A 25004-nucleotide genomic window follows, 5' to 3' on the forward strand; every position below is an offset into this window, starting at 1 on the left:
CAGCTGGTGTTCTCATGCATGTTTCAGTGTTAAATACGCGAAACAAGTATTGCAGTAGTTTAGCGCGTCTGGTAGGCTCGTGTCACTGGGCAGCTCTCGACTGTGCTTCCTTTTGTAGTCTGTAATGGTTTGCCAGCCCTGCCACATCCGACGGGCGTCAGAGCCGGTGTAGTGCGATTCAATTTAAGTCCTATATTGACGCTTTGCCTGTTTGATGGTTCGTCGGAGGGCATAACGGGATTTCAGGTTAGAGTCCCGCTCCTTGAAAGCGGCAGCTCTAGAATTTAGCTCAGTGCAGATGTTGCCTGCAATCCATGGCTTCTGTTTGAGGTATGTACGTATGGTCACTGTGGGGACGACGTCATCGATGCACTTATTGATGAAGCCAATGACAAATGTGGTGTACTCCTCAATGCCATCAGAGGAATCCCGGAACATATTCCAGTCTGTGCTAGCAAAACAGTCCTGTAGCTTAGCATTGGCTTCATCTGACCACTTTTTTATTGATCTTGTCACTGGTGCTTCCTGCATTCATTTTTGCTTGTAAACAGGAATCAGGAGGATAGAATTATGGTCAGATTTGCCAAATAGAGGGCGAGGGAGGGCTTTGTATGCGTCTCTTTGTGTGGAGTAAAGGTGGTCCAGAGTTTTTTTCCCTCTGGTTGCACATTTAACATGCTGATAGAAATTTGGTAAAACGGATTTAAGTTTCCCTGCATTGAAGTCCCCGGCTACTAGGAGCGCTGCCTCTGGGTGCGCAATGTCTTGTTTGCTTATGGCGGAATACAGCTCATTCAGTGCTGTCTTAGTGCCAGCCTCAGTCTGTGGTGTTATGTTAACAGCTACAAAAAATACAGATAAGTCTCTAGGTAGATAGTGTGGCCTACAGCTTATCATGAGATACCTCAGGCGAGCAATAGCTCGAGACTTCCTTAGATATCGTACACCAGCTGTTATTTACAAAAATACATAGTCCGCCGCCCCTTGTCTTACCAGACGCTGCTGTTCTGTCCTGCCGGTACAGTGTATAACCAGCCAGCTGTACGTTAATTGTGTCGTCGTTCAGCCACGACCCCGTGAAGCATAAGATATTACAGTTTTGAATGTCCCGTTGGTAGTTTAATCTTCCTCATAGGTCATCGATTATTATTCTCCAAAGATTGCATGTTTGCTAGCAGAATGGAAGAAAGTGGGGGTTTATTCAATCACCTACGAATTCTCAGAAGTCAGCCCACCCTCTGGCCCCCTTTTCTCCACCTCTTCACGCAAATCACGGGGATCTGGGCCTGTTCCCGAGAAAGCAGTATATCATTCACGTCGAGCTCGTCAGACTCGTTAAAGGAAAAAAAGGATTCTGCCAGTCCATGGTGAGTAATCGCAGTCCTGATGTCCAGAAGTTATTTTCGGCCATAAGAGACGGTAGTGGCAACATTATGTACAAAATAAGTTACAAAATAAGTTTCAAACAACGCAAATATACAAACAAAAAAAACACAATCGGTTAGGAACACGTAAAACGTCAGCCTTCTTCTCTGATGCCATCTTATGGTGGCGTTATGGCGTTGGAGCCATGGGAGGCCGAGGATGATCTTGTGAGCTGGTGCACTAGTGATGAAGAAAGGGATGTTTTCCTGATGAATGGACTCAACAGTGAGGTTGAGTGGTGTGCTGACGTGTGTGATGGTTCCCGGATCCTTGTGGCCGATTATCAATGGTTGAAACGGAGACAAGAGCGCATATGAGGGGATGTTCAGAGAGGAGGCAAGGGTCTGGTCAATAAAGTTCCCCTTGGCACCGGAATCCACTAGCGCTGTAGAAACAGTACATGAGGGACAGCCAGCTAGTGTGATCGACACTAAAAAGGGTTTAACAGAAACTGATGAAGATGGGATACTCACACCTGCCCAGGGAGGTGGAAGATAACGCGACCGCCCCTCTGCTTTTGTGGATACCGATTTGGGATATACCGGACACTGCTAAAGCTGGTGCCCCCTTGACCACAATAGAGACAGAGCCTCCGATGTCTCCGTCTGCGTCGCTCCACCGCGGGAAGGCAAGTGACCGCTGCCTCCATAGGTTTCATTTCTGCTACAGAGTATTCACTGAGGGAGGTTGAGGGAGATGTGGGTACCAACGCTCCCGAAGTAGATTATCCAACCGAATGGCCATCGCGATGAGTGCGTCCAAGGAGAGGTTGTCGTCCCGACATGCCAGTTCCGTTTGGACCTCCTCTCGCAGTCCTCTTCGGGAATAGCGTATGGAGCGTCGGCTCATTCCATCCGCTAGATGCTGCTACTGTCCAGAAGGTGAGTGCGTACTCTGCAGCGGCCTTGTCATCCTGCCATAGTTGGATTAGGCGCTCACCCCCCTCCCTGCCCTCCGGTGGTTGATCAAAAATACCTCTGAACAGAGCCTTGAACCCCCTCATACGAAGCCAGCTCCTCCTCTTCTCTCTCCCAAACGGCCGTGGCCCACTCCAATGCCCACCCAGTCAGCAGAGTAATAACCATGGCTAGCTTGGGGGCTCCCCTCTGACAAGGACAAACAGGCATCGCTGACCTGGGCGGACTGATGTGCTGGCTCGCTGGGTCGACTGGTGGCAGAGCATCCTCCGCTAGTGGGAGGCAACGCCTCTCGGGCATGTCCGAGACGTGGAAGAATGCGAAGAACCTCTTCCATAGCCGTGCCCGGTTGCGCCAGCTGGTCGTGGTGCTTACGAAGTAGCAATCCCTGTTCATCGACTGTCTGGGAGATGTCCTGCTTTCCTGCTGCTTCCATTTGGTGAGTATTCTGTCACGTGGATGCTGGGAGTCTGGAAGAAAGTGCCGGTGGTGAGTTTAATAATAAATAGAACGTGGAACAATACAAGATAGACGAGCAGCGTACAGACATGAAACACATAGTTAATACTGCCTGGGGAATGGAACTAAGGGAATTACAGAAACAGTGGAGGTAATCAGTGAAGTGATGGAGTCCAGGTGTGCCTATTGATGAAGCGCAGGTGCGCGTAATGACGTGTTGCCTGGACCGGTGGTTAGTGAACCGGCGATGTTGAACACCGGACGGAGGAGCAGGAGTACATGTGACAAGAGCATTCTGCAGCGATACACCATCCCATCTGGTTTGCGCTTAGTGTTACTATCATTTGTTTTTCAACAGGACAATGAACCAACACCTCTCCAGGCTGTGTAAGAGCTATTTCACCAAGAAGGAGAGTGTTGGAGTGCTGCATCATATGACCTGGCCTCCACAATAACCCAACCTCAACCCAATTGAGATGGGTTGGGATAGGTTGGACCGCAGAGTGAAGGAAAACCAGCCAACAAATGCTCAGCATATGTGAGAACTCCTTCAAGACTGTTGGAAAAGCATTCCAGGTGAAGCTGGTTGAGAGAATGCCAAGAGTGTGCAAAGCTGTCATCAAGGCAAAGGGTGGCTACTTTGAAGAATCTCAAATATAAAATATATTTTGATATGTTTCACACTTTTTTGGTTACTACATGATTCCATATGTGTTATTTCATAGTGTTGATGTCTTCACTAGTATTCTACAATGTAGAAAATAGTAAAAATAAAGAAAAACCCTTGAATGAGTAGGTGTTCTAAAACTTTTGACTGGTACTGTACCTAAATACTGCCAACATCCATCTGTCCATCCATCCATCCACACATTTAATATTTGAGGGTATTGATAGATTGACAGAGCAAGAACAAGGCGGCCTGTCATTCATGTTATGACTCGGGGCAGCCAAGTGTTGTGCCAGCAAGAGCGTTTACTGGCGGAAATCACGAGAGGAAAGGGTAGCTTGGCCTGGCTTCGGCCTGGCTTCTCTCTGAGCATTCCTCGGGCGCTGGAAGGCCCCACTGAACAGCAGCACTTTTTCCCTGTGGTAAACCAGCGCTACTGGAACCTCAGGCCATGGGGGCAGCAGTTGAGTTTATATTTAAACAAGCAATAATTCCTCTTTACCACTTCCATGGAAATGGGAGAAAATAAGACCCGGTCTGTAATTCACAGGAAGCGATTTTGGAAAGCTAAAGGGCCCGGCGAAGAGGTTGTTAAAACACAGCATGGCTCGGAGGAAAGAGGATCTCTGAATGGGAAGAGAAAAAAGGAAAACAAACTGAAATGCCATTGTCTCCCTAAATGTCAGCGTCAGTGTGATCCGTTTTTCACACTCCAGTAAGTTGGCCTTTACGGGACTGAGGTCCATTGTGCCTTCACACTTACTGTGAGAACGAGTAGTCATGAAATTCCATTTGAGAGAGAGAGATGCCACAGAGCCCCAGGACAGCAACACAATTAGACCCAACCAAATCATTAGAGAACTAAAAAATGATTACTTGACACATTGGAAAGAATTAACAAAAAAACACTGCAAACTAGAATGCTATTTGGCCCTAAACAGAGAATACACAGTGGCAGAATACCTGAACAATGTAACCGAACAAAATTAAGTAAAGCTTGACTATGTATAGACTCAGTGAGCATAGCCTTGCTATTGAGAAAGGCCGCCATAGGCAGACCTGGCTCTCAAGAGAAAACCGTCTATGTGCAAACTGCCTACAAAAATGAGGTGGAAACTGAGCGCACTTCCTAACCTGCCAAATGTATGATCATATTCGAGACACATATTTCCCTCAGATTACACAGACCCACAAAGAATTTTAAAACAAATCAAATTTTGATAAACTCCCATATCTATTTGGTAAAATACCACAGTGTGCCATCACAGCAGCAAGATGTGTGACCTGATGCCACAAGAAAAGGGCAACCAGTGAAGAACAAACACCATTGTAAATAAAACCCATATTTATGTTTATTAATTTTCCATTTTGTACTTTAACTATTTGTACATCGTTACATCACTGTATACAGCCATAATATTACATTTGAAATGTCTCTATTCCTTTGGAACTTTTGTGAGTGCAATGTTTACTGTAAATGTTTTATTTTTTATTTCACTTTTGTTAACTATTTCACTTGCTTTGGCACTTTTGTTTTATCTATTTCACTTGCTTTGGCACTGTAAACATATGTTTCCATTGCCAATAAAGCCCTTGAGAGAGAGAGACTAGTGAAAGGATATGACTGGCAATGCCATGCAGGGTTCCCAAGAGACTAAGAACCTATTTTTATTCCAACCTCAATTGCAGTGTGGTCGATGGCACAGAAAGGTAACTTTTACTGCATTGGGCTAGATCAGGGTCACACAGAGTGTTTCTTGGTAGTCTTAAACAAATCTACTTTCAAACAAAGTATGCACCTCACACACATGCACCATGTCAGATATACGCTGAGTGTACTAAACATGTTTGCAGCATGAATGTACCGCCGTCCAGTCTGCCGCAGCTGCGTGATGCCATCGCCTCAGCATGGAGCAACATTCCTGTGGAAGAACGTTTCCGACATCTTGTGTAGAATGTCCTGAATAATTTAAGCTGTTTTGGTGGCAAAGGGGGGTCCGACCCGGTACTACTATAGATGGCTGTACCTAATTAACTGTCCGGCGGGTGTATGTAATACACTATATATAAAGAAGTATGTGGACACCCGTTCAAATTAGTGAATTCAGCTATTTCAGCCACACACGTGTATAAAATTGATGTCCATAGACAAACATTGGCAGTAGAATGGCTTTACTGAAGAGCTCAGTGATTTTCAACGTGGCACCGTCATAGGACGTCACCTGTCCAACAAGTCAGTTTGTCAAATGTATGCCCTGCTAGAGCTGCCTCGGGCAACTGTAAGTGCTGTTATTGTGAAGTGGAAATGCCTTGGAGCAACAAAGGCTCAGACGCGAGGCGGTAGGCCACACAAGCAAACAGAATGGGACCGCCGAGTGCTGAAGCGAATAGCACGTAAAAATCGTCTGTCCTCGGTTGCAACTCTCACTACCGAGTTCCAAACTGCCTCTGGAAGCAACTTCAGCACAAGAACTGTTCGTCGGGAGCTTCATGAAATGGGTTTCCATGGCATGCCTAAGATCACCATGCGCAATGCCAAGCGTCGGCTGGAGTGGTGTAAAACTCCCCACCATTGGACTCTGGAGCAGTGGAAATGTGTTCTCTGGAGTGATGAATTGTGCTTCTCCATCTGGCAGTCCAGACGAATCTGGGTTTGGCGGATGCCAGGAGAGCGATACCTGCCCGAATGCACATTGCCAACTGTAAAAGTTTGGTGGAGGACGAATAAAGGTCTGGAGCTGTTTTTCATGGTTCGGACTAGGCCCCTTAGTTCCAGTGAAGGGAAATTGTAACGCTACAGCATACAATGACATTCTAGACGATTCTGTGCTTCCAACTGTGTGGCAAGAGTTTGGGGAAGGCCCTTTCCTGTTTCAGCATGACAATGCCAACGTACACAAAGCGTGGTACAGAAATGGTTTGTCGAGATCGGTGTGGAAGAACTTGACCGGCCTGCACAAGCCCAGACTTCAACCCAATCGAATACTTTTTAGGATGAATTGGAATGCCAACTGATAGCCAGGCCTAATCGCACAACATCAGTGCCCGACCTCACTAATGCCCTCGTTGCTGAATGGAAGCAAGTCTTTATTAACAGCCTCCTTCCCAGATAAGTGGAGGCTGTTAATAAAGCAGCAAAGGGGTGACATACTCCATATTAATGCTCATGATTTTGGAATGAGATGTTCGACGAGCATGTGTCCACATACTTTTGGTCATGTAGTGTGTTGTGTGTATGTATTTATGTAATATTCTGAAACAATATATCCACTTATTTATGCAATATTTGTACAATATGTCCCAGCATTAGAGCTGATCACATTCCTCCATAATATGCAATCCTGCAAGAAAGTGACATTAGCTTGCTCAATGAGATTGCGCTTCAAGGTTTTTGATGGATACATTGTCCTGGATTCATAAAGTCCTGTCAGACATTCTTCAGTGCCTCCTGACATAATACATGTGCATGTACAGCACATACCTCAGATGTCTAGTTCAGCTCACCTCTCACTCTTCACATCGTCAATTCCTCTGTCGTTTCTGGCAGGAGTTGCTGTCCCTCGTCTGCCTGCTAAGCTAGTTTCCTTCTAAAAGATGGACACAGCCTGCAACCAATTTGAAACACCTTTTAGTGATGGCTGCAGAATACAATAGATTCTATTCTGTGTCTGGGTTTTATATCTCTTGAGATGAATTCTTACCCGATGAAGTTGTGGCTAAGATAAAAGACTCAGTATCAGGCAACACAAGAAAATAGTTAGAATGTGAACATGTTAACTGCAGTTATGAGGCAAAATATTTGCAGGGTTGCTAAGGAGAGGTCATAGCTTAGCTATGTCAAAGGGAGGCGAGTTGATGACTTGCACATTTTGATAACCATGCAAATAATTGGCTGAAAACACAAAAGTAGTCTTTGACTCCGTTCCATCACATGTATTTAGGTTGTATTGATTTTTAATACAAATACAATTGTGTTGTCTGGTGGTGCTGTTAGAGTTCCAAATATAGGAAACTGGAAAAAAACTTCTTCAGACTTTCACTTTTGGGCCGATCTGGGCATTGTTCCACCACTGACAAGTTTCCCCACATTTACAGTACCAGTCAAAAGATTGGACACACCTACTAATTCAAGTGTTTTTCTCTATTTGTGCTATTTGTGCTCTTTATTTCTACATTATAGAACAGTAGTGAAGACATCACAACTATGAAATAACACATATGGAATCATGTATTAACCAAAAAAGTGTTAAATATAAAATATATTTTGATTTGTTTGAGATTCTTCAAAGTAGCCACCCTTTGTCTTGATGAGAGCTTTGCAAACTCTTGGCATTCTCTCAACCAGCTTCATGAGGTAGCCACCTGGAATGCATTTCAATTAACAGGTGTGCCTTGTTAATATGGCAAAAACAGTTCAAATAAGCAAAGAGAAACAACAGTCCATCATTACTTTAAGACATGAAGGTCAGTCAATCCGGAAAATGTCAAGAACTTTGAAAGTTTCTTCAAGTCTGTCGCAAAAGCCATTAAGCGCTATGATGAAACTGATTCTCATGAGGACCGCCACAGGAAAGGAAGACCCAGAGTTACCAGCCTCAGAAATTGCAGCCCAAATAAATGCTTCACAGAGTTCAAGTAACAGACACATCTCAACATCAACTGATCTGAGGAGACTGCGTGAATCAGGCCTTAATGGGCGAATTGCTAAAAGAAACCACTACTAAAGGACACCAATAATAAGAGGAGACTTGCTTGGGCCAAGAAACACAAGCAATGGACATTAGACTGGAGGAAATCTGTCCTTTAGTCTGATGAATCCATTTTTGGTTCCAACCGCTGTGTCTTTATGAAATGCAGAGTAGGTGAACGAATGATCTCCGCAATGTGTAGTTTCCACCGTGAAGCATGGAGGAGGAGGTGTGATGGTGCTTTGCTGGTGACACTGTCAGTGATATATTTAGAATTCAAGTCAAACTTAACTAGCATGGCTACCACAGCATTCTACAACAATTTACCATCCAATCTGGTTTGGGCTTAGTGGGACTATCATTTGTTTTTCACCAGGACAATGACCTGACACACCTCCAGGCAGTTTAAGGGCTATTTGACCAATAAGGAGAGTGATGGAGTGCTGCATCAGATGACCTGTCCTCCACAATCACCCAACCTCAACCCAATTGAGATAGTTTGGGATGAGTTGGACCGCAGAATGAAGGAAAAGTAGCCAACAAGTGCTCAGCAAATGTGGGAACTCCTTCAAGACTGTTGGAAATGCTTTCCAGGTGAAGCTGGTTGAGAGAATGCCAAGAGTGTGCAAAGCTGTCATCAAAGCAAAGTGTGGCTACTTTGACGAATCTCAAATATATTTAGATTTTATTTAACACTTTTTTGGTAACTACATGATTCCATATGTGTTATTTCATAGTTTTGATGTCTTCACTATTATTCTACAATGTAGAAAATAGTAAAAATAAAGAAAAATCCTTGAATGAGTAGGTGTGTCCAAACTTTTGACTAGTACTGTATATTGGGAAAGAACCTTCTTTGCTGCCCTATCTACCATCCCATAATAGTTGACAGTTTCTGCTACACCTGAACACTTCAAACCTCTGAGGAAAAACTAAAGTTACCCGACGACCAGATTCTCGATACCAGATTAACGTTTTCAGAGAATTCATGCCTGTCAAAAGTTACGCTGGCCCTTTTAAGTGCTTTGTTCCCCAATGCCTTTAGTCAGGCCTCTCAGCTCCTACCCAAAGCTTTATTCACTGCATTTCATCTGTCTCTGAAGGAGTGCTTGAATGCCACTTATGAGGCCGTGCCTATGGAGTGCCGTTAATTGGAGGACTGTAGCACCGTCAACATTCACAAGCTGTTAATGGTTTCCATTCCACACTCATACCCAGTGCCAAGTCCAGGCAACAGTAAATGGATTCAAATAGCGAGCAAAAATCTCAACTGTTATTTCTTATAGAAAGCAGTGCCTTGGACTACAGGAAAATAAGGTCTGAACAGGCCCCCATTTATATCGATGGGGCTGAAGTGGAGCGGGTCGAGAGTTTTAAGTTCCTTGGTGTCCACATCACTAATAAACTATTATGGTCCAACACTGAATAGGGCACAACAACACCTTTTCCCCCTCAGGAGACTGAAATGATTTGGCATGGGTCCCCAGATCCTCAAACAGTTACACAGCTGCACCATCAAGAGCATCCTGACCGGTTGAATCGCCGCCTGATATAGCAACTGCTCGGTATCTGACCGTAAGGCGCTACAGAGTGTAGTGCATATGGCCCAATACATCACTGGGGCCAAGCTTCGTGCCATCCAGGACCTATATACCAGACTCCAGTCACCCAAGTCGTAGACTGTTATCTCTGCTACCGCACGGCAAGCAGGTCCAAAAGGCTCCTTAACAGTTTCTACCCGCAAGCTACAAGCCAGTTGAACAATTAATCAAATGGACACCCGGACCATTTACATTGACACCCCAATCCCTATTTACTCAGTACCGGGCCCCCTGTATATAGCCCCGTTATTGTTATGTAATTCTACAGTGTTACTTTTTATTTTTACTTTATTTTATATTGTAAATATATATACAGTTGAAGTCAGAAGTTTACATACACCTTAGCCAAATACATTTAAACTCTGTTTTTTTTTTACAATTCCTGACATTTAATCCTAGTAATAATTCCCTGTCTTAGGTCAGTTAGGATCACCACTTTATTTTAAGACTTGAAATGTCAGAATAATAGTAGAGAGAATTATTTATTTAAGCTTTTATTTCTTTCATCAAATTCTCAGTGGGTCAGAAGATTATATACACTCAATTAGTACTTGGTAGCATTGCCTTTAAATTGTATAACTTGGGTCAAACATTTCAGTTAGCCTTCCACAAGCTTCCCACAATAAGTTGGGTGAATTTTGGCCCATTCCTCTTTCCTCCTGAGCTGGTGTAACTGAGTCAGGCTTGTAGGCCTCCTTGCTCGCACACGCTTTTTCAGTTCTGCCCACAAATTTTCTATAGGATTGAGGTCAGGGCTTTGTGATGGCCACGCCAATACCTTGACTTTGGTGTCCTTAAGCCATTTTGCCACAACTTTGGAAGTATGCTTGGGGTCATTGTCCATTTGGAAGACCCATTTGCGACCAAGCTTCAACTTCCTGACTGTCTTGAGATGTTGCTTCAATATATTCACATAATTTTCCTGCCTCATGATGCCATCTATTTTGTGAAGTGCACCAGTCCCTCCTGCAGCAAAGCACCCCCACAACATGATGCTGCCACCCCTGTGCTTCATGGTTGGGATGGTGTTCTTCGGCTTGCAAGCCTCCCCCTTTTTCCTCCAAACATAACGATGGTCATTATGGCCAAACAGTTCTATTTTTGTTTCATCAGACCAGAGGACATTTCTCCAAAAAGTATGATCTTTGTCCCCATGTGCAGTTGCAAACCGTAGTCTGTTTTTTAATGGCGGTTTTGGAGCAGTGGCATCTTCCTTGCTGAGCGGACTTTCAGGTTGTCGATATTTACTGTGGATATAGATACTTCTATACCTGTTTCCTCCAGCATCTTCACAAGGTCCTTTGCTGTTTTTCTGGGATTGATTTGCACTTTTCGCACCAAAGTACGTTCATCTCTAGGAGACAGAACGCGACTCCTTCCTGAGTGGTAAGATGGCTGCGTGGTCCCATGGTGTTTATACTTGCGTACCATTGTTTGTACAGATGAACGTGGTACATTCAGCCGTTTGTAAATAATTTCTCCCAATGATGAACCAAACTTGTGGAGATCTTCACTTTTTTTTTTAGGTCCTGGCTGATTTCTTTTGATTTTCCAATGATGTCAAGCAAAGAGGCACTAAGTTTAAGGTGGGCCTTGAAATACATCCACGGGTATATCTCCAATTGACTCAAATGATGTCAATTAGCCTATCAGAAGCTTCTAAAGCCATGACATCATTTTCTGGAATTTTCCAAGCTTTTTAAAGGCACAGTCAACTTAGTGTATGTACATTTCTGACCCACTGGAATTGTGATACAGTGAATTATAAGTGAAATAATCTGTCTGTAAACAATTGTTGGAAAAATTACTTGTGTCATGCACAATGTAGATGTCCTAACCGACTTGCCAAAACTATAGTTTGTTAACAAGAAATTTGTGGAGTGGTTGAAAAACAAGTTTTAATGACTCCAACCTAAGTGTATGTAAACTTCCGACTTCAACTGTATATATACAGTGGCAAGAAAAAGTATGTGAACCCTTTGGAATTACTTGGATTTTTTTCTTGGATTTTTCTTGTCTATATTGAATACATAATGTAAACATTCACAGTGTAGGTTGGAAAGAGTATGTGAACCCCTAGGCTAATGATTTATCCAAAAGCTAATTGGAGTCTGGGGTCAGCTAACCTGGAGTACAATCATTGAGATGAGATTAGAGATGTTGGTTAGAGCTGCCCTGCACTATAAAAACACTCACAAATTTAAGTTTGCTATTCACAAAAAGCATTACCTGATGTGAGCCATGCCTTGAACAAAAGAGATCCCAGAAGACCCACGATTAAGAATTGATGACTTGCTTGAAGTTGGAAAGAGTTACAGAAGTATATCTAAAAGCCATGATGTTCATCAGTCCACGGTAAGACAAATTGTCTATAAATGGAGAAATCTCAGCACTGTTGCTACTCTTCCTAGTAGTGGCTGTACTGCAAAGATGGCTGCAAGAGACCAAGGCAGAATGCTCAATGAGGTTAAGAAGAATACTAGAGTGTTAGCTAAAGACTTACAGATATCTCTGGAACATGCTAACATCTCTGTTGACGAGTCTACAATACATACAACACTAAACAAGAATGGTGTTCCGTTCACACCACGGAAGAAGCCACTGCTGCCCCCAAAAAACTGCTGCATGTCTGAAGTTCGCAAAAGTGCATTTGGATGTTCCACAGCGCTACTAGCAAAATATTCTGTGGACAGATTAAATTAAAGTTGAGTTGTTTGGAAGGAACACACAACACTATGCGTGGAGAGAAAAAGGCACAGCACACCAACATCAAAACCTCATCCCAACTGTAAAGTATGGTGGAGGGAGCATCATCATGGTTTGGAGCTGCTTTGCTGCCTCAGGGCCTGGACAGCTTGCTATCATTGACGGAAAAATGAATTCCCAAGTTTATCAAGACATTTTGCAGGAGAATATAAGGCTATCTGTCCTCCAATTGAAGCTCAACAGAAGTTGGGTGATGCAACAGGACAATGACACAAAAAAACAGAATGGCTTCAACAGAAGAAAATATGCCTTCTGGAGTGGCCCAGTCAGAGTCCTGACCTCAACCCGATTGAGATGCTGTGGCATGACCTCAAGAGAGCGGTTCACACCAGACATACAAAGAACATTGATGAACTGAAACAGTTTTGTGAAGAGGAAGGGTCCAAAATTCCTCCTGACCGTTGTGCAGATCTGATCCGCAACTACAGAAACGTTTGGTTGAGGTTATTGCTGCCAAAGGAGGCTCAACTAGTTATTAAATCCAAGGGTTCACATTCTTTTTCCACCCTGCTCTGTGAATGTTTACATGGTGTGTTCAATAAAGACATGAAAACGTATCATTGTTTGTGTGTTATTAGTTTAAGCAAACTGTGTTTGTCTATTGTTGTGACTTAGATGAAGATCAGATCAAATTGTATGACCAATTTATGCAGAAGTCCAGGTAATTCCAAAGGGTTCACATACTTTTTCTTGCCACTGTATATATATTTTTTTACATTTTACCCCATTTTCTCCCTAATTTCGTGGTATCCAATTGGTAGTTACGGTCTTGTCTCATCACTGCATTTGCATAAACAACATTTTCCAACCTCTGCCTCAGCCATGTTGCTTAACTCTGTAACTCTGTAGCCTTCCTCTAAAATATAGGGAGTTTGATATCATTAGTAATTAATGTACCAAATAAAGTTACACTTTCAGTGCTGAAGTGTCAATATTATCAGTGCTCGCTTGCTGGCGTCAGTGATTCATTCAACTTGTCAATCACACAGAATTAGGTCAGTATCGCCACATAAAGTTACCATCAAGCTGACATGTCAGACAGAGTGAGCAGAAACCATGCATGAAACCAAGTTCCCAAATGGCACACTATTCCCTATATTGTACATTACTTTTAAACTGAGCCCTATTGATCCTGGTCATGTGGGGATACCAATACCCCAGGTGTCAATCTACTACACTGTTCAAAAGAAATGTTATTAGTCACATGCCCCGAATACAACAGCCTTACTATCACGCCCTGACTTTAGAGAGCGTTTTTACATCTCTATTTGGTTTGGTCAGGGTGTGATTTGGGGTGGGCATTCTATGTTTTGTTTTTCTATGATTTTGTATTTCTATGTTTTGGCCGGTTATGGTTCTCAATCAGGGACAGCTGTCTATCATTGTCTCTGATTGGGAACCATACTTAGGTAGCCCTTTTCCCTCCTTTCTTTGTGGGAAGTTAACTTTGTTTGTGGCACATAGCCCTTAAGCTTCACGGTTGTTTTGTATTTGTTTATTGTTTTTGTCGGCGTCATTTCTAAATAAAAGGAATATGTACGCTCACCACCCTGCGCTTTGGTTCTCTTCATTCGACGACCGTGACACTTACAGTGAAATGCTTACTTACGAGCCCCTAACCAACAACGCGGTCTATAGACAGAAACTAAAAAAGGAAGCTCCCGCGCTCAGGTCTGTTCAACGCTGGCCCGATCTATCTGATTCCACGCTTCAAGACTGCTTCGATCACGTGGATTGGGATATGTTCCGCATTGCGTCCAACAACAACATTGACGAATACGCTGATTCGGTGAGCGAGTTCATTAGAAAGTGCATCGGCGATGTTGTACCCACAGCAACTATTAAAACATTCCCAAACCAGAAACCGTGGATTGATGGCAGCATTCGCGCGAAACTGAAAGCGCAAACCCCTGCTTTTAACCAGGGCAAGGTGACCGGAAACATGACCGAATACAAACAGTGTAGCTATTCCCTCCGCAAGACAATCAAACAAGCTAAGCGTCAGTATAGAGACAAAGTAGAGTTGCAATTCAACAGCTCAGACTCAAGAGGTATGTGCCAGGGTCTACAGTCAATCACGAATTACAAAAAGAAAACCAGCCCCGTCGCGGACCAGGATGTCTTGCAACCCAGACAGACTAAATAACTTCTTTGCTCGCTTTGAGGACAATACAGTGCCACTGACACGGCCCGCTACCAAAACCTGCGGACTCTCCTTCACTGCAGCCGACGTGAGTAAAACATTTAAACGTGTTAACCCTCGCAAGGCTGCAGGCCCAGTGCACTGCACACTGCCCTAACCCATCTTGACAAGAGGAATACCTATTTAAGAATGCTGTTCATCGACTACAGCTCAGCATTTAACGCCATAGTACCCTCCAAACTTGTCATTAAGCTCGAGACCCTGGGTCTCGACCCCGTCCTGTGCAACTGGGTACTGGAATTCCTGAGGGCCGCCCCCAGGTGGTGAGGGTATGTAACAACATCTCCAACCCGCTGATCCTCAACACTGGGGCCCCACAAGGGTACGTTCTGAGCCCTCTCCTGTACTCCCTGTTCACCCACGACTGCGTGGCCATGCACGCCTCCAACTCAATCATCAAGTTTGCGGACGACACTACAGTGGTAGGCTTGATTACCAACAACGACGAGACGGCCTACAGGGAGGAAGTGAGGGCCCTCAGAGTGTGGTGTCAGGAAAACAACCTCACACTCAACGTCAACAAAACAAGGGAGATGATCGTGGACTTCAGGAAACAGCATAGGGAGCACCCCCCTATCCACATCGACGGGACAGTAGTGGAGAGGGTAGTAAGTTTTAAGTTCCTCGGCGTACACATCACGGACAAACTGAATTGGTCCACCCACACAGACAGCGTTGTGAAGAAGGCACAGCAGCGCCTCTTCAACCTCAGGAGGCTGAAGAAATTTGGCTTGTCACCAAAAGCAATCACAAACTTTTACAGATGCACAATCGAGAGCATCCTGTCGGGCTGTATCACCGCCTGGTACGGCAACTGCTCCGCCCACAACCTTAAGGCTCTCCAGAGGGTAGTGAGGTCTGCACAACGCATCACCGGGGGCAATCTACCTGCCCTCCAGGACACCTAAACCACCCGATGTCACAGGAAGGCCATAAAGATCATCAAGGACAACAACCACCCGAGCCACTGCCTGTTCACCCCGCTATCATCCAGAAGGCGAGGTCAGTACAGGTGCATCAAAGCAGGGACCGAGAGACTGAAAAACAGCTTCTATCTCAAGGCCATCAGACTGTTAAACAGCCACCACTAACATTGAGTGGCTGCTGCCAACATACTGTCTCAACTCCAGCTCACTTTAATAATGGAAATTGATGGAAAAAAATGTATCACTAGCCACTTTAAACAATGCCACTTAATATAATGTTTACATACCCTACATTACTCATCTCATATGTATATGTATATACTATACTCTATACCATCTACTGCATCTTGCCATCTTTATGTAATACATGTATCACTAGCCACTTTAAACTATGCCACTTTTATGCACTTTTTATGCCACTGCATCTTGCCTCTGCCGTTCTGTACCATCACTCATTCATATATCTTTATGTACATATTCTTTATCCCTTTACACTTGTGTGTATAAGGTAGTAGTTGTGGAATTGTTAGGTTAGATTACTCGTTGGTTATTACTGCATTGTCGGAACTAGAAGCACAAGCATTTCACTACACTCGCATTAACATCTGCTAACCATGTGTATGTGACAAATAAAAATGTATTTAATTTGAGTTTTAAAAAATACGGATAAGAATAAGAAATAAAAGTAACAAGTAATTAAAGAGCAGCAGTAAAATAACAATAGCGAGACTAGATACAGGGGGGTACCGGTACAGAGTCAATGTGCGGGGGCACTGGTTAGTTGAGGTAATATGTATATGTAGGTAGCTTTATTAAAGTGACTATGCATAGATGGTAACAACAGAGAGTAGCAGCGGTGTGAAAGGGGGGGGGGGGGCAATGGAAATAGTCTGGGTAGCCATTTGATTAGATGTTCAGGAGTCTTATGGCTTGGGAGTAGAAGCTGTTTAGAAGCCTCTTGGCCCTAGACTTGGCGCTCCGGTACTGCTTGCCGTGCGTGCGGTAGCAGAGAGAACAGTCTATGACTAGGGTGGCTGGAGTCTTTGACCATTTTTAGGGCCTTCCTCTGACACCGCCTGGTATAGAGGTCCTGGATGGCAGGAAGCTTGGCCTCAGTGATGTACTGGGCCGTTCGCACTACCCTCTGTAGTACCTTGCGGTCGGAGGCCGAGCAGTTGCCATACCAGGCAGTGATGCAACCCGCCAGGATGCTCTTGATGGTGCAGCTGAAGAACCTGTTGAGGATCTGAGGATCCATGCCAAATCTTTTCAGTGTCCTGAGGGGGAATAGGTTTTGTCGTGCCCTCTTCACGACTGTCTTGGTGTGCTTGGACCATGTTTGTTTGTTGGTGATATGGACACCAAGGAACTTGAAGCTCTCAGCTTGCTCCACTGCAGCCCAGTCGATGAGAATGGGGGCATGCTCGGTCCTCTTTTTCCTCTAGTCCACAATCATCTCTTTTGTCTTGATCACATTGAGGGAGAGGTTGATGTCCTGGCACCACACGGCCAGGTCTCTGACCTCCTCCCTATAGGCTGTCTCGCATTGTCGGTGATCAGGCCTACCACTGTTGTGTCATCGGCAAACTTAATGATGGTGTTGGAGTTGTGCCTGGCCGTGCAGTCATGAGTGAACAGGGAGTACAGGAGCGGACTGAGCACGCTTCCCTGAGGGGCCCCTGTGGATCAGCTTGGCGGATGTGTTGTTACCTACCCTTACCACCTGGGGGTGGCCTGTCAGGAAGTCCAGGATCCAGTTGCAGAGGGAGCTGTTTAGTCCCAGGGTCCGAAGCTTATTGATGAGCTTTGAGGGCACTATGGTGTTGAACGCTGAGCTGTAGTCAATGAATAGCATAATCACATAGGTGTTCCTTTTGTCCAGGTGGGAAATGGCAATGTGGAGTGCAATAGAGATTGCATCATCTGTGGATCTGTTGGGGCGGTATGCAAATTGGAGTGGGTCTAGGGTTTCTGGGATAATGGTGTTGATGTGAGCCATGACCAGCCTTTCAAAGTACTTCATGGCTACAGACATGAGTGCTACGGGTCGGTAGTCATCTAGGCAGGTTACCTTAGTGTCCTTGGGCACAGGCACAATTGTGGTCTGCTTAAAACATGTTGATATTCCAGACTCGGACAGGGAGAGATTGAAAATGTCAGTGAAGACACTTGCCAGTTGGTCAGCGCATGCTCGCAGTACACTTCCTGGTAATCCATCTGTCCCCGCGGCCTTGTGAATGTTGACCTGTTTAAAGGTCTTACTCACATCGGCTGTGGAGAGCGTGATCACACAGTCTCCCGGAACAGCTGGTGCTCTCATGCATGTTTCAGTGTTACTTGCCTCGAAGCGAGCATAGAAGTAGTTTAGCTCATCTGGTAGAATCGTGTAACTGGGCAGCTCTTGGCTGTGCTTCCCTTTGCAGTCTGTAATGGTTTGCAAGCCTTGCCGCATCCGACGAGCGTCAGAGCTGCGCAACTTCTCTGTTTCCCTGAGGGAGGAGCTCAAGAGGACGGACATTCCTTGTCTTAGGCAGATATCAGTCAGAGAAAACAAACAATACTGCCCCTCATTGTAACAGAAAGAAGTCTCAGCTTAAACCTTGTTGCTACTGAAGTTATTTCTGGATGGAAATCTATCTAAGTGAAGAGCTGTGGAATCTATAGATTCCAAAATGGAGCTTTGATGTTCAGTTTTGTAATGCACTGTAGCACAATCACTCGTTATGTAAATCGTATCTTACTTTTCAGGGGTTTCGCCTGTAATACCTGTATAATTCTGTTTAAACCTCTGATTCAATGCTGTAATTGTATGGGGCTCTCTACAATAATCCATTAATTGATGCTTAATTCAGTTAGGCCATGAGGCTGAAGTCTAACAACATTTTCCCCCCGTCTTTCCCTGTGCCGGTTTTCTTTAGAGTGTATTGAAGCCCGAGGTAACTCCAGCTCCATCTCTGCAGAGCTCAGATGCGTTGTCTGAGGCCGTGGCTGGCCTCAGCACCGTGGAGGAGGTCATGAAGTATCTGGAGCCCGAGAGATGGCAGCAGGACATGGAAGACCTGTACAAGCCCACTTGGCACATCCTAGGAAAGTCATTCCTCCACAACAAGAAATCCAGAGGTATGGCTGACAGCTGGGGTTGTAGTGATAGGAATTGCAGTGGAAGACAAGTTTGTCATGTTGAGATGGAGGGAAAAAACTTTAAACTTTTTCAAGACAGTTTTACCATTTTGAAAATGGCAATGTAATGTCAACTTAGGAATTGATGCCCCTTCTTTGGAATTTAGTACAATGTGTTTAATAATTTTAGGCTGACGTGATGAGATTAAACTATTTCTTGAACAGGGGTGGATCTCAACCTGTTGAGAGAAGAGGTGAGACTGTACAGCTGCACGCCGCGCAACTTCTCCGTCTCCCTGAGGGAGGAGCTCAAGAGGACGGACGCCATCTTTTGGCCTAGCTGCCTCCTGGTGAAGCGCTGCGGGGGTAACTGTGCCTGCTGCTCGCACCGCTGCTTCGACTGCCAGTGTGTGCCCACCCGGGTAGTCAACAAGTACCATGAGGTAAAAATGTGGCATACGTAGCGTTGCAAAGTTCAGAGGTTTGAATATTCCTGGAATCAGGAGGTAATACACTGGAAATCCAGGAATCTTCCAACCATGATTTCTGGAAAACCTGGACATTTTGGGAAAGTTATCAAAAGTTTGCATTTCTAGACAAGGGTCATTAAAAGTACCTACCTGGTAAGATTATGTGCTACTTATACAAGAAGTTAATTATTTTTCAGAAAGATAAGCATAATAAACCCAAGCTAAATTACATCCTGTTATTTGGTGGTTGAAATGTGTCATTGATGTATAACAAATGTAGCCTATCATGGAGACATTTCTGTCATGTAGCTAATTGAAACATATGATATGTAAATGTGTTTGATGTTGTTTTTGGTGGAGGGCAACTCTCAATCTGCTCTCTGGTTCGCCGCCCTCTGTAGGTTCTCCTGCTGAAGCACCGAAGCGGGGGCCGAGGCCTGCAGAAGTCCATGACCGATGTGCCCCTGGAACACCACGAGGAGTGTGCCTGTGTGTGCAAAGATGACTGGGACTGATCTCAAACCTGTGTACTGGAGCCACCGGCATCCCAGGAGACACTTGAAACTGAACGCGTCTTCCAGCGTCTCCCAGCCAATCCTCGTTCTCTTGTTAATTGGACGAGGTTAAAAACTGACTGGAACTACTTCATTTGTGGATGGATCTGGCCGCTGTGGAGGACCTGTAGTTGACTTTGAGTGCATTGAAGAGACAGGAGATGGATAGACTGCACTGGAATGATGGACCAATCTTAATAATTCTTTAATCTCTGAAGGTTCTCTCTCCCTTTGCTTCTGAGATTTTTTTGTGCTTTTTTTGTGCAAAATACCTTTAAGGGGTCTTGTGAAAATTCAACACGTGGCCAGGGAGTATCTGAGAAATTGGGCTCCTCTTCATTCAAGTACCTTTCTGTATATAAGTGAGCTGCCTTCAGGCCAATTCCTCTGCTACTTTATAATCCCATAAAGGATCACTGTTTATCAGTGATTCCTCACTTCTTTTCCCCATTTTCCCACTGATTAGATCTCTGGAGTGAAATAGTGGTAATAATGTTGAACTGTCATACTGGTGCAAACTGTTATGTGTAAATGTTTCATTTTCATGGTTCTTCTGTGCTGTCATATTTTTCTACCAAAGATACTTGTATTCAGTGAGGAGATAGTTACACACTTAGACCAAGATGCATTTCAACGTACATAGCGTCTCAGCAAAGGTGTAAACATCTGCTTGCTTTAGAACTTCATATAACCCCAATTAGTGAGTGGAAGAATAGATTCGTGGATAATAGATATTTATTTGTTCAATGAAAGGGAATTTAATGCCCAATATGCTTTTTTTGTATGCTGAAATTAATTGTAGTTTCTCATTCATTTGTACAGTAGTTGAGTGTTGTTCTTCAATATCATTCATTTCTATGTCTGTCCATGTCATATGGGTGTGTTCTCTTCTCTACCAAAGTATTTAACATGACCTTTTAGGATGTATGTTGTTGTATCTGACGGAAGAAATAAATCAGTCAGTGTTTTACTGGAGATAGGTACTTGTATTTTGACATAGCCCCCTGCAATATAAGGACTTTCATTTGGTCTCACAAGATAAAGCTTCTGTTTTTCATTGATATTGGAATGGTCTGATTGGTATCATTAGGGAATTTTGACTGAGGAAATTACATTTGGTGGCAGATGGCTACACATCAAAGTCATCTAACAGAATAAGATGATGGTCATAGGCATGTACTGTATATGGCTCTATCAGTAGGTCTGTTGTGACACCGTATACACTTAATGGACAAAGTATCAACACACCACTGTCAGATATCTGTGTAAATATCTGTTTTATGCACCAGTCATCTAGGAACCCTACTCATGTTCCTCAATTAATGAGGTTGGAAAATAAACAAACTATTTCATTCACAGTTGTTGTTTAATGACGGAATGGCTAAGGTAACGGATGATTGGATCCATTGTGTGTATTTTATTGCCGCTCTATAACAAAACAATTATGATAACCTCTCTCCACATTCATTAAATAAATAGGAAAGGCATGACCATTAAAGAGCAACTGCTCCTAAAAAGAAACTTCTCGTTTTGATAACGGCCTATGTGGCATCGATATCACTCAGTAACATTTATTCTAGTGTCAAAATTGATTCAAGTGTAAATATAATAATGTTGTTGGTCATAAAGTCAGTTTCATCCAAAACTAAAAATTTTGAGATGACAGGAAAAAATTGTATCATAACAGTTTTCCTTGGGTTGAGTTTATTTCAACACTGCACACATGCCGACAGCTAGCAGCGCCCAATAAATCATACATTTGGAGCGCACCTGTACGCAACCCCATCGTAATGCCCATAGTCAACTTGGTTTGACATTCGATATCCCTATGGGGCTGGTTAGGGAACATCAGTAAATTAAACAATGTACATGGGACAATATTTTAAAATGTCAATAGCTCCACATTTCAATGACTTAACCTCAAACCAACTATATATTGGAGAAATGTATATACAAATATTGTCCCATTTACATTGTGTAATTTATTGACTGTCCCTAACTAGCCCCAGCGGTAGGCTATCCAATGTGAAACCAAATTTGCCACAGTCGCACACCAGCTGGCTAAAGCTAATTGGTGAAAGAAGTTGCCTCGCACCAGCTAGTCTAGGCGACTTCAAGACACAAGACCTGGTTAGACTGTTTCAAGTTATCTAGAAGAGTGAGTGACTGTAACTGGGTACTGTTATGGCAGAGTGAATGTACAAACACTTGCCAGGTGCGAACCCCCCCCCCCCCCCCCCCAAGACAACACTCGAACCCCAAGACAACACTCGTTTGGCTTCAGTCATGGCCGCTGCATTTCTTAATGACCAAGCCTAAGAAAAGGCCAAATCAGGAAGTTCAGCCCCCCTTTAAAATAATATGAACAAGGGGCATGGGAAACTAAGATCATTCAGTTGGTTTCTTATTGACAAAGAGACACGTTTAAATGAAAACATCACATGCATGAGTGAAAAGAAATTATAAAAATGTATAACTTTGAGCAAAGCAATACACAGACACCAACATAACTTTCTTGTTGAAAGAGTTGTAAATCAGACTTAATTGGAAATATAACTACCCAGCAGGCATGACCCCATTGGCCCCAGGTGGGTATTCGGTGGGCAAAAGCCCGCCCCAAAATACATTGCTGTGAAAAAGAATTTGCCCCTTTCTAATTTTCTAGAATTTTGCATATTTTTGATTCTGAAAGTTATCAGATCTTCAACCCAAACTTAATATTAGATAAAGCGAACCTGAGTGAACAAATAACACTACAATTACATACTTATTTCATTTATTTCATAAACAAAGTTATGCAACACCCAATGACCCTGTGTGGAAAATAAATTGCCCACTTATACTCAATAACTGGTGGGTTAAGTGTGTTTTTGGTTTAAATATCCTTGTGGGGACATTTCACCGGTCCCCACAAGGAAAAAGGATATGTTAGTCTTAGGGGTTAGGTTTAGAATTAGGGTTAGGAGTTAGGGCTAGATTAAGGGTTAGGTTTAGGGTTAGGGAAAATAGGATTTTGAATGGGAATTATCCCACAAGGATAGTAAAACAAATGTGTGTGTGCGTGCACATACTGTATAAGTATGTACTGTATGAATGCGTGCATGATCGTGTGTGTGTACTGTGTGTGTGTGTTAGTACGTACTGTGTGCCTGCACGCTATCCCCAAAAGGAAAAAGGCTATTTTAGTCTTAGGGCTTAGGTTTATGGTTAGGTTTAAGGTTAGAATTAGGGGTTAGGAGTTAGAGTTAAGGTTAAGGTTAGGTTAAGGGTTAGGGTTAGGGAAAATATGAATTTGAATTTGGTCCCCACAAGGATAGTAAAACAAATGTGTGTGTGTGCGTGCGTGCGTTCACATTCTGTATAAGTATGTACTGTACGAATGTGTGCATGAGCGTGTGTGTGTACTGTGTGTGTTTGTATGTACTGTGTGCCTGCACGCTATCCCGCATGTGGATGTGTGATGAATAAACCTATGACTCAAATCTGTCAAGATTGGAGACAGTAACATATAGTCCGGGATAACTAACCATAGGCTATCTCTGCAACGTCAGGAACCAACCTGCTCTACCCATCATACAGTGCCAAAGGCTTGGAGGCCAGGATTCCTGCATGGCATATTGCATTAATGTCTTTCCAAAAACAGCTAAGGAAGGGGCATTGATATTTCCCTCTGTATGTCACTGTATCCTGCAAATCCATTGATCATCAAAACCGTTCTGATCAAACATTACACTAACATCACCCTAAAAACCTTTGAACAGTGTCTCTGGTTTCTCTAGGTTTCTCTGTATCACCACACCCTGGAGGACCTGTATCACCACACCCCGGAGGGCCTGTATCACCACACCCCGGAGGGCCTGTATCACCACACCCTGGAGGGCCTGTATCACCACACCCTGGAGGGCCTGCATCACCACACCCTGGAGGGTCTGCATCACCACACCCCGGAGGGCCTGTATCACCACACCCTGGAGGGCCTGCATCACCACATCCTGGAGGGTCTGTATCACCACACCCTGGAGGACCTGTATCACCACACCCTGGAGGACCTGTATCACCACACCCTGGAGGGCCTGTATCACCACACCCTGGAGGACCTGTATCACCACACCCTGGAGGACCTGTATCACCACACCCTGGAGGACCTGTATCACCACACCCTGGAGGACCTGTATCACCACACCCTGGAGGACCTGTATCACCACACCCTGGAAGACCTGTATCACCACACCCTGGAGGACCTGTATCACCACACCCTGGAGGGCCTGTATCACCACACCCTGGAGGACCTGTATCACCACACCCTGGAGGACCTGTATCACCACACCCTGGAGGACCTGTATCACCACACCCTGGAGGACCTGTATCACCACACCCTGGAGGACCTGTATCACCACACCCTGGAAGACCTGTATCACCACACCCTGGAGGACCTGTATCACCACACCCTGGAGGACCTGTATCACCACACCCTGGAGGACCTGTATCACCACACCCTGGAGGACCTGTATCACCACACCCTGGAAGACCTGTATCACCACACCCTGGAGGACCTGTATCACCACACCCTGGAGGACCTGTATCACCACACCCTGGAGGACCTGTATCACCACACCCTGGAGGACCTGTATCACCACACCCTGGAGGACCTGTATCACCACACCCTGGAGGACCTGTATCACCACACCCTGGAGGACCTGTATCACCACATATCAAAATACTGTGCAGCATGGTTCCATCCAGTCCTCGGGACATGAGGTCAATCAGGGGGAGGTTCTCATTTGTCCATCTCAGATAGCTGTCCCAGACAATTATTCTGATCCAATATACAGCCTCGCAGGCGTCCGGCGTGATGCCAGATCCTACTGCATGAACCAGGCAAGTCCCACTGTGGTTTTTATAATATTAAAGCAGACACCCTCCCTCGGCCCCGGACAGACTTTCTGTTTCTTTCTTTTTTGCAGGAGGAGGGAAAACCCCGTGCTTGGCACTAGACATGAAACAGTTGAAGTGTGTGTGTGTTTGACTGTAGTCCAGTGTTCTCTACCATTTAAGCCCTTGTCCAAATGCCCCTTTTCTCACAGTCTCCTGCTGTTCCATATTAGGGTGCAATTTACGTGAAGGTGTCTTTATTCATGTCTAAACTTAATAATATTGTGGAACATTTACTGTAGTACTTACAACACTTTGTGTTCATGTCCAAACATA

At 44.3% G+C, this 25004-nt stretch overlaps 2 protein-coding genes across 2 annotated transcripts in view; both read left to right on the plus strand.

Annotated features, from left to right (window-relative positions):
* pdgfc (platelet derived growth factor c) overlaps nt 1-21152 on the plus strand; it is a 71386-nt gene extending 50234 nt beyond the window's left edge. The window contains exons 4-6 of the mRNA XM_038992936.1: nt 18571-18772; nt 18998-19215; nt 19644-21152. Of these exons, the coding sequence (XP_038848864.1) occupies nt 18571-18772; nt 18998-19215; nt 19644-19757 (534 nt within the window). The 3' untranslated portion in view covers nt 19758-21152. The remainder of the gene's footprint in view (nt 1-18570; nt 18773-18997; nt 19216-19643) is intronic.
* A 21-nt stretch (nt 21153-21173) lies between these two features.
* LOC120046960 (histidine-rich glycoprotein-like) lies at nt 21174-24553 on the plus strand. Its single transcript, XM_038992512.1, has 2 exons — nt 21174-21182; nt 23576-24553. Exons 1-2 carry the CDS (start codon nt 21174-21176, stop codon nt 24551-24553), a joined length of 987 nt encoding a protein of 328 aa, XP_038848440.1.
* The last annotated feature ends 451 nt before the right edge of the window (nt 24554-25004 follow it).

This window comes from Salvelinus namaycush, chromosome 5 (genome assembly GCF_016432855.1).
Source record: "Salvelinus namaycush isolate Seneca chromosome 5, SaNama_1.0, whole genome shotgun sequence".
Lineage (NCBI taxonomy): Eukaryota > Metazoa > Chordata > Actinopteri > Salmoniformes > Salmonidae > Salvelinus > Salvelinus namaycush.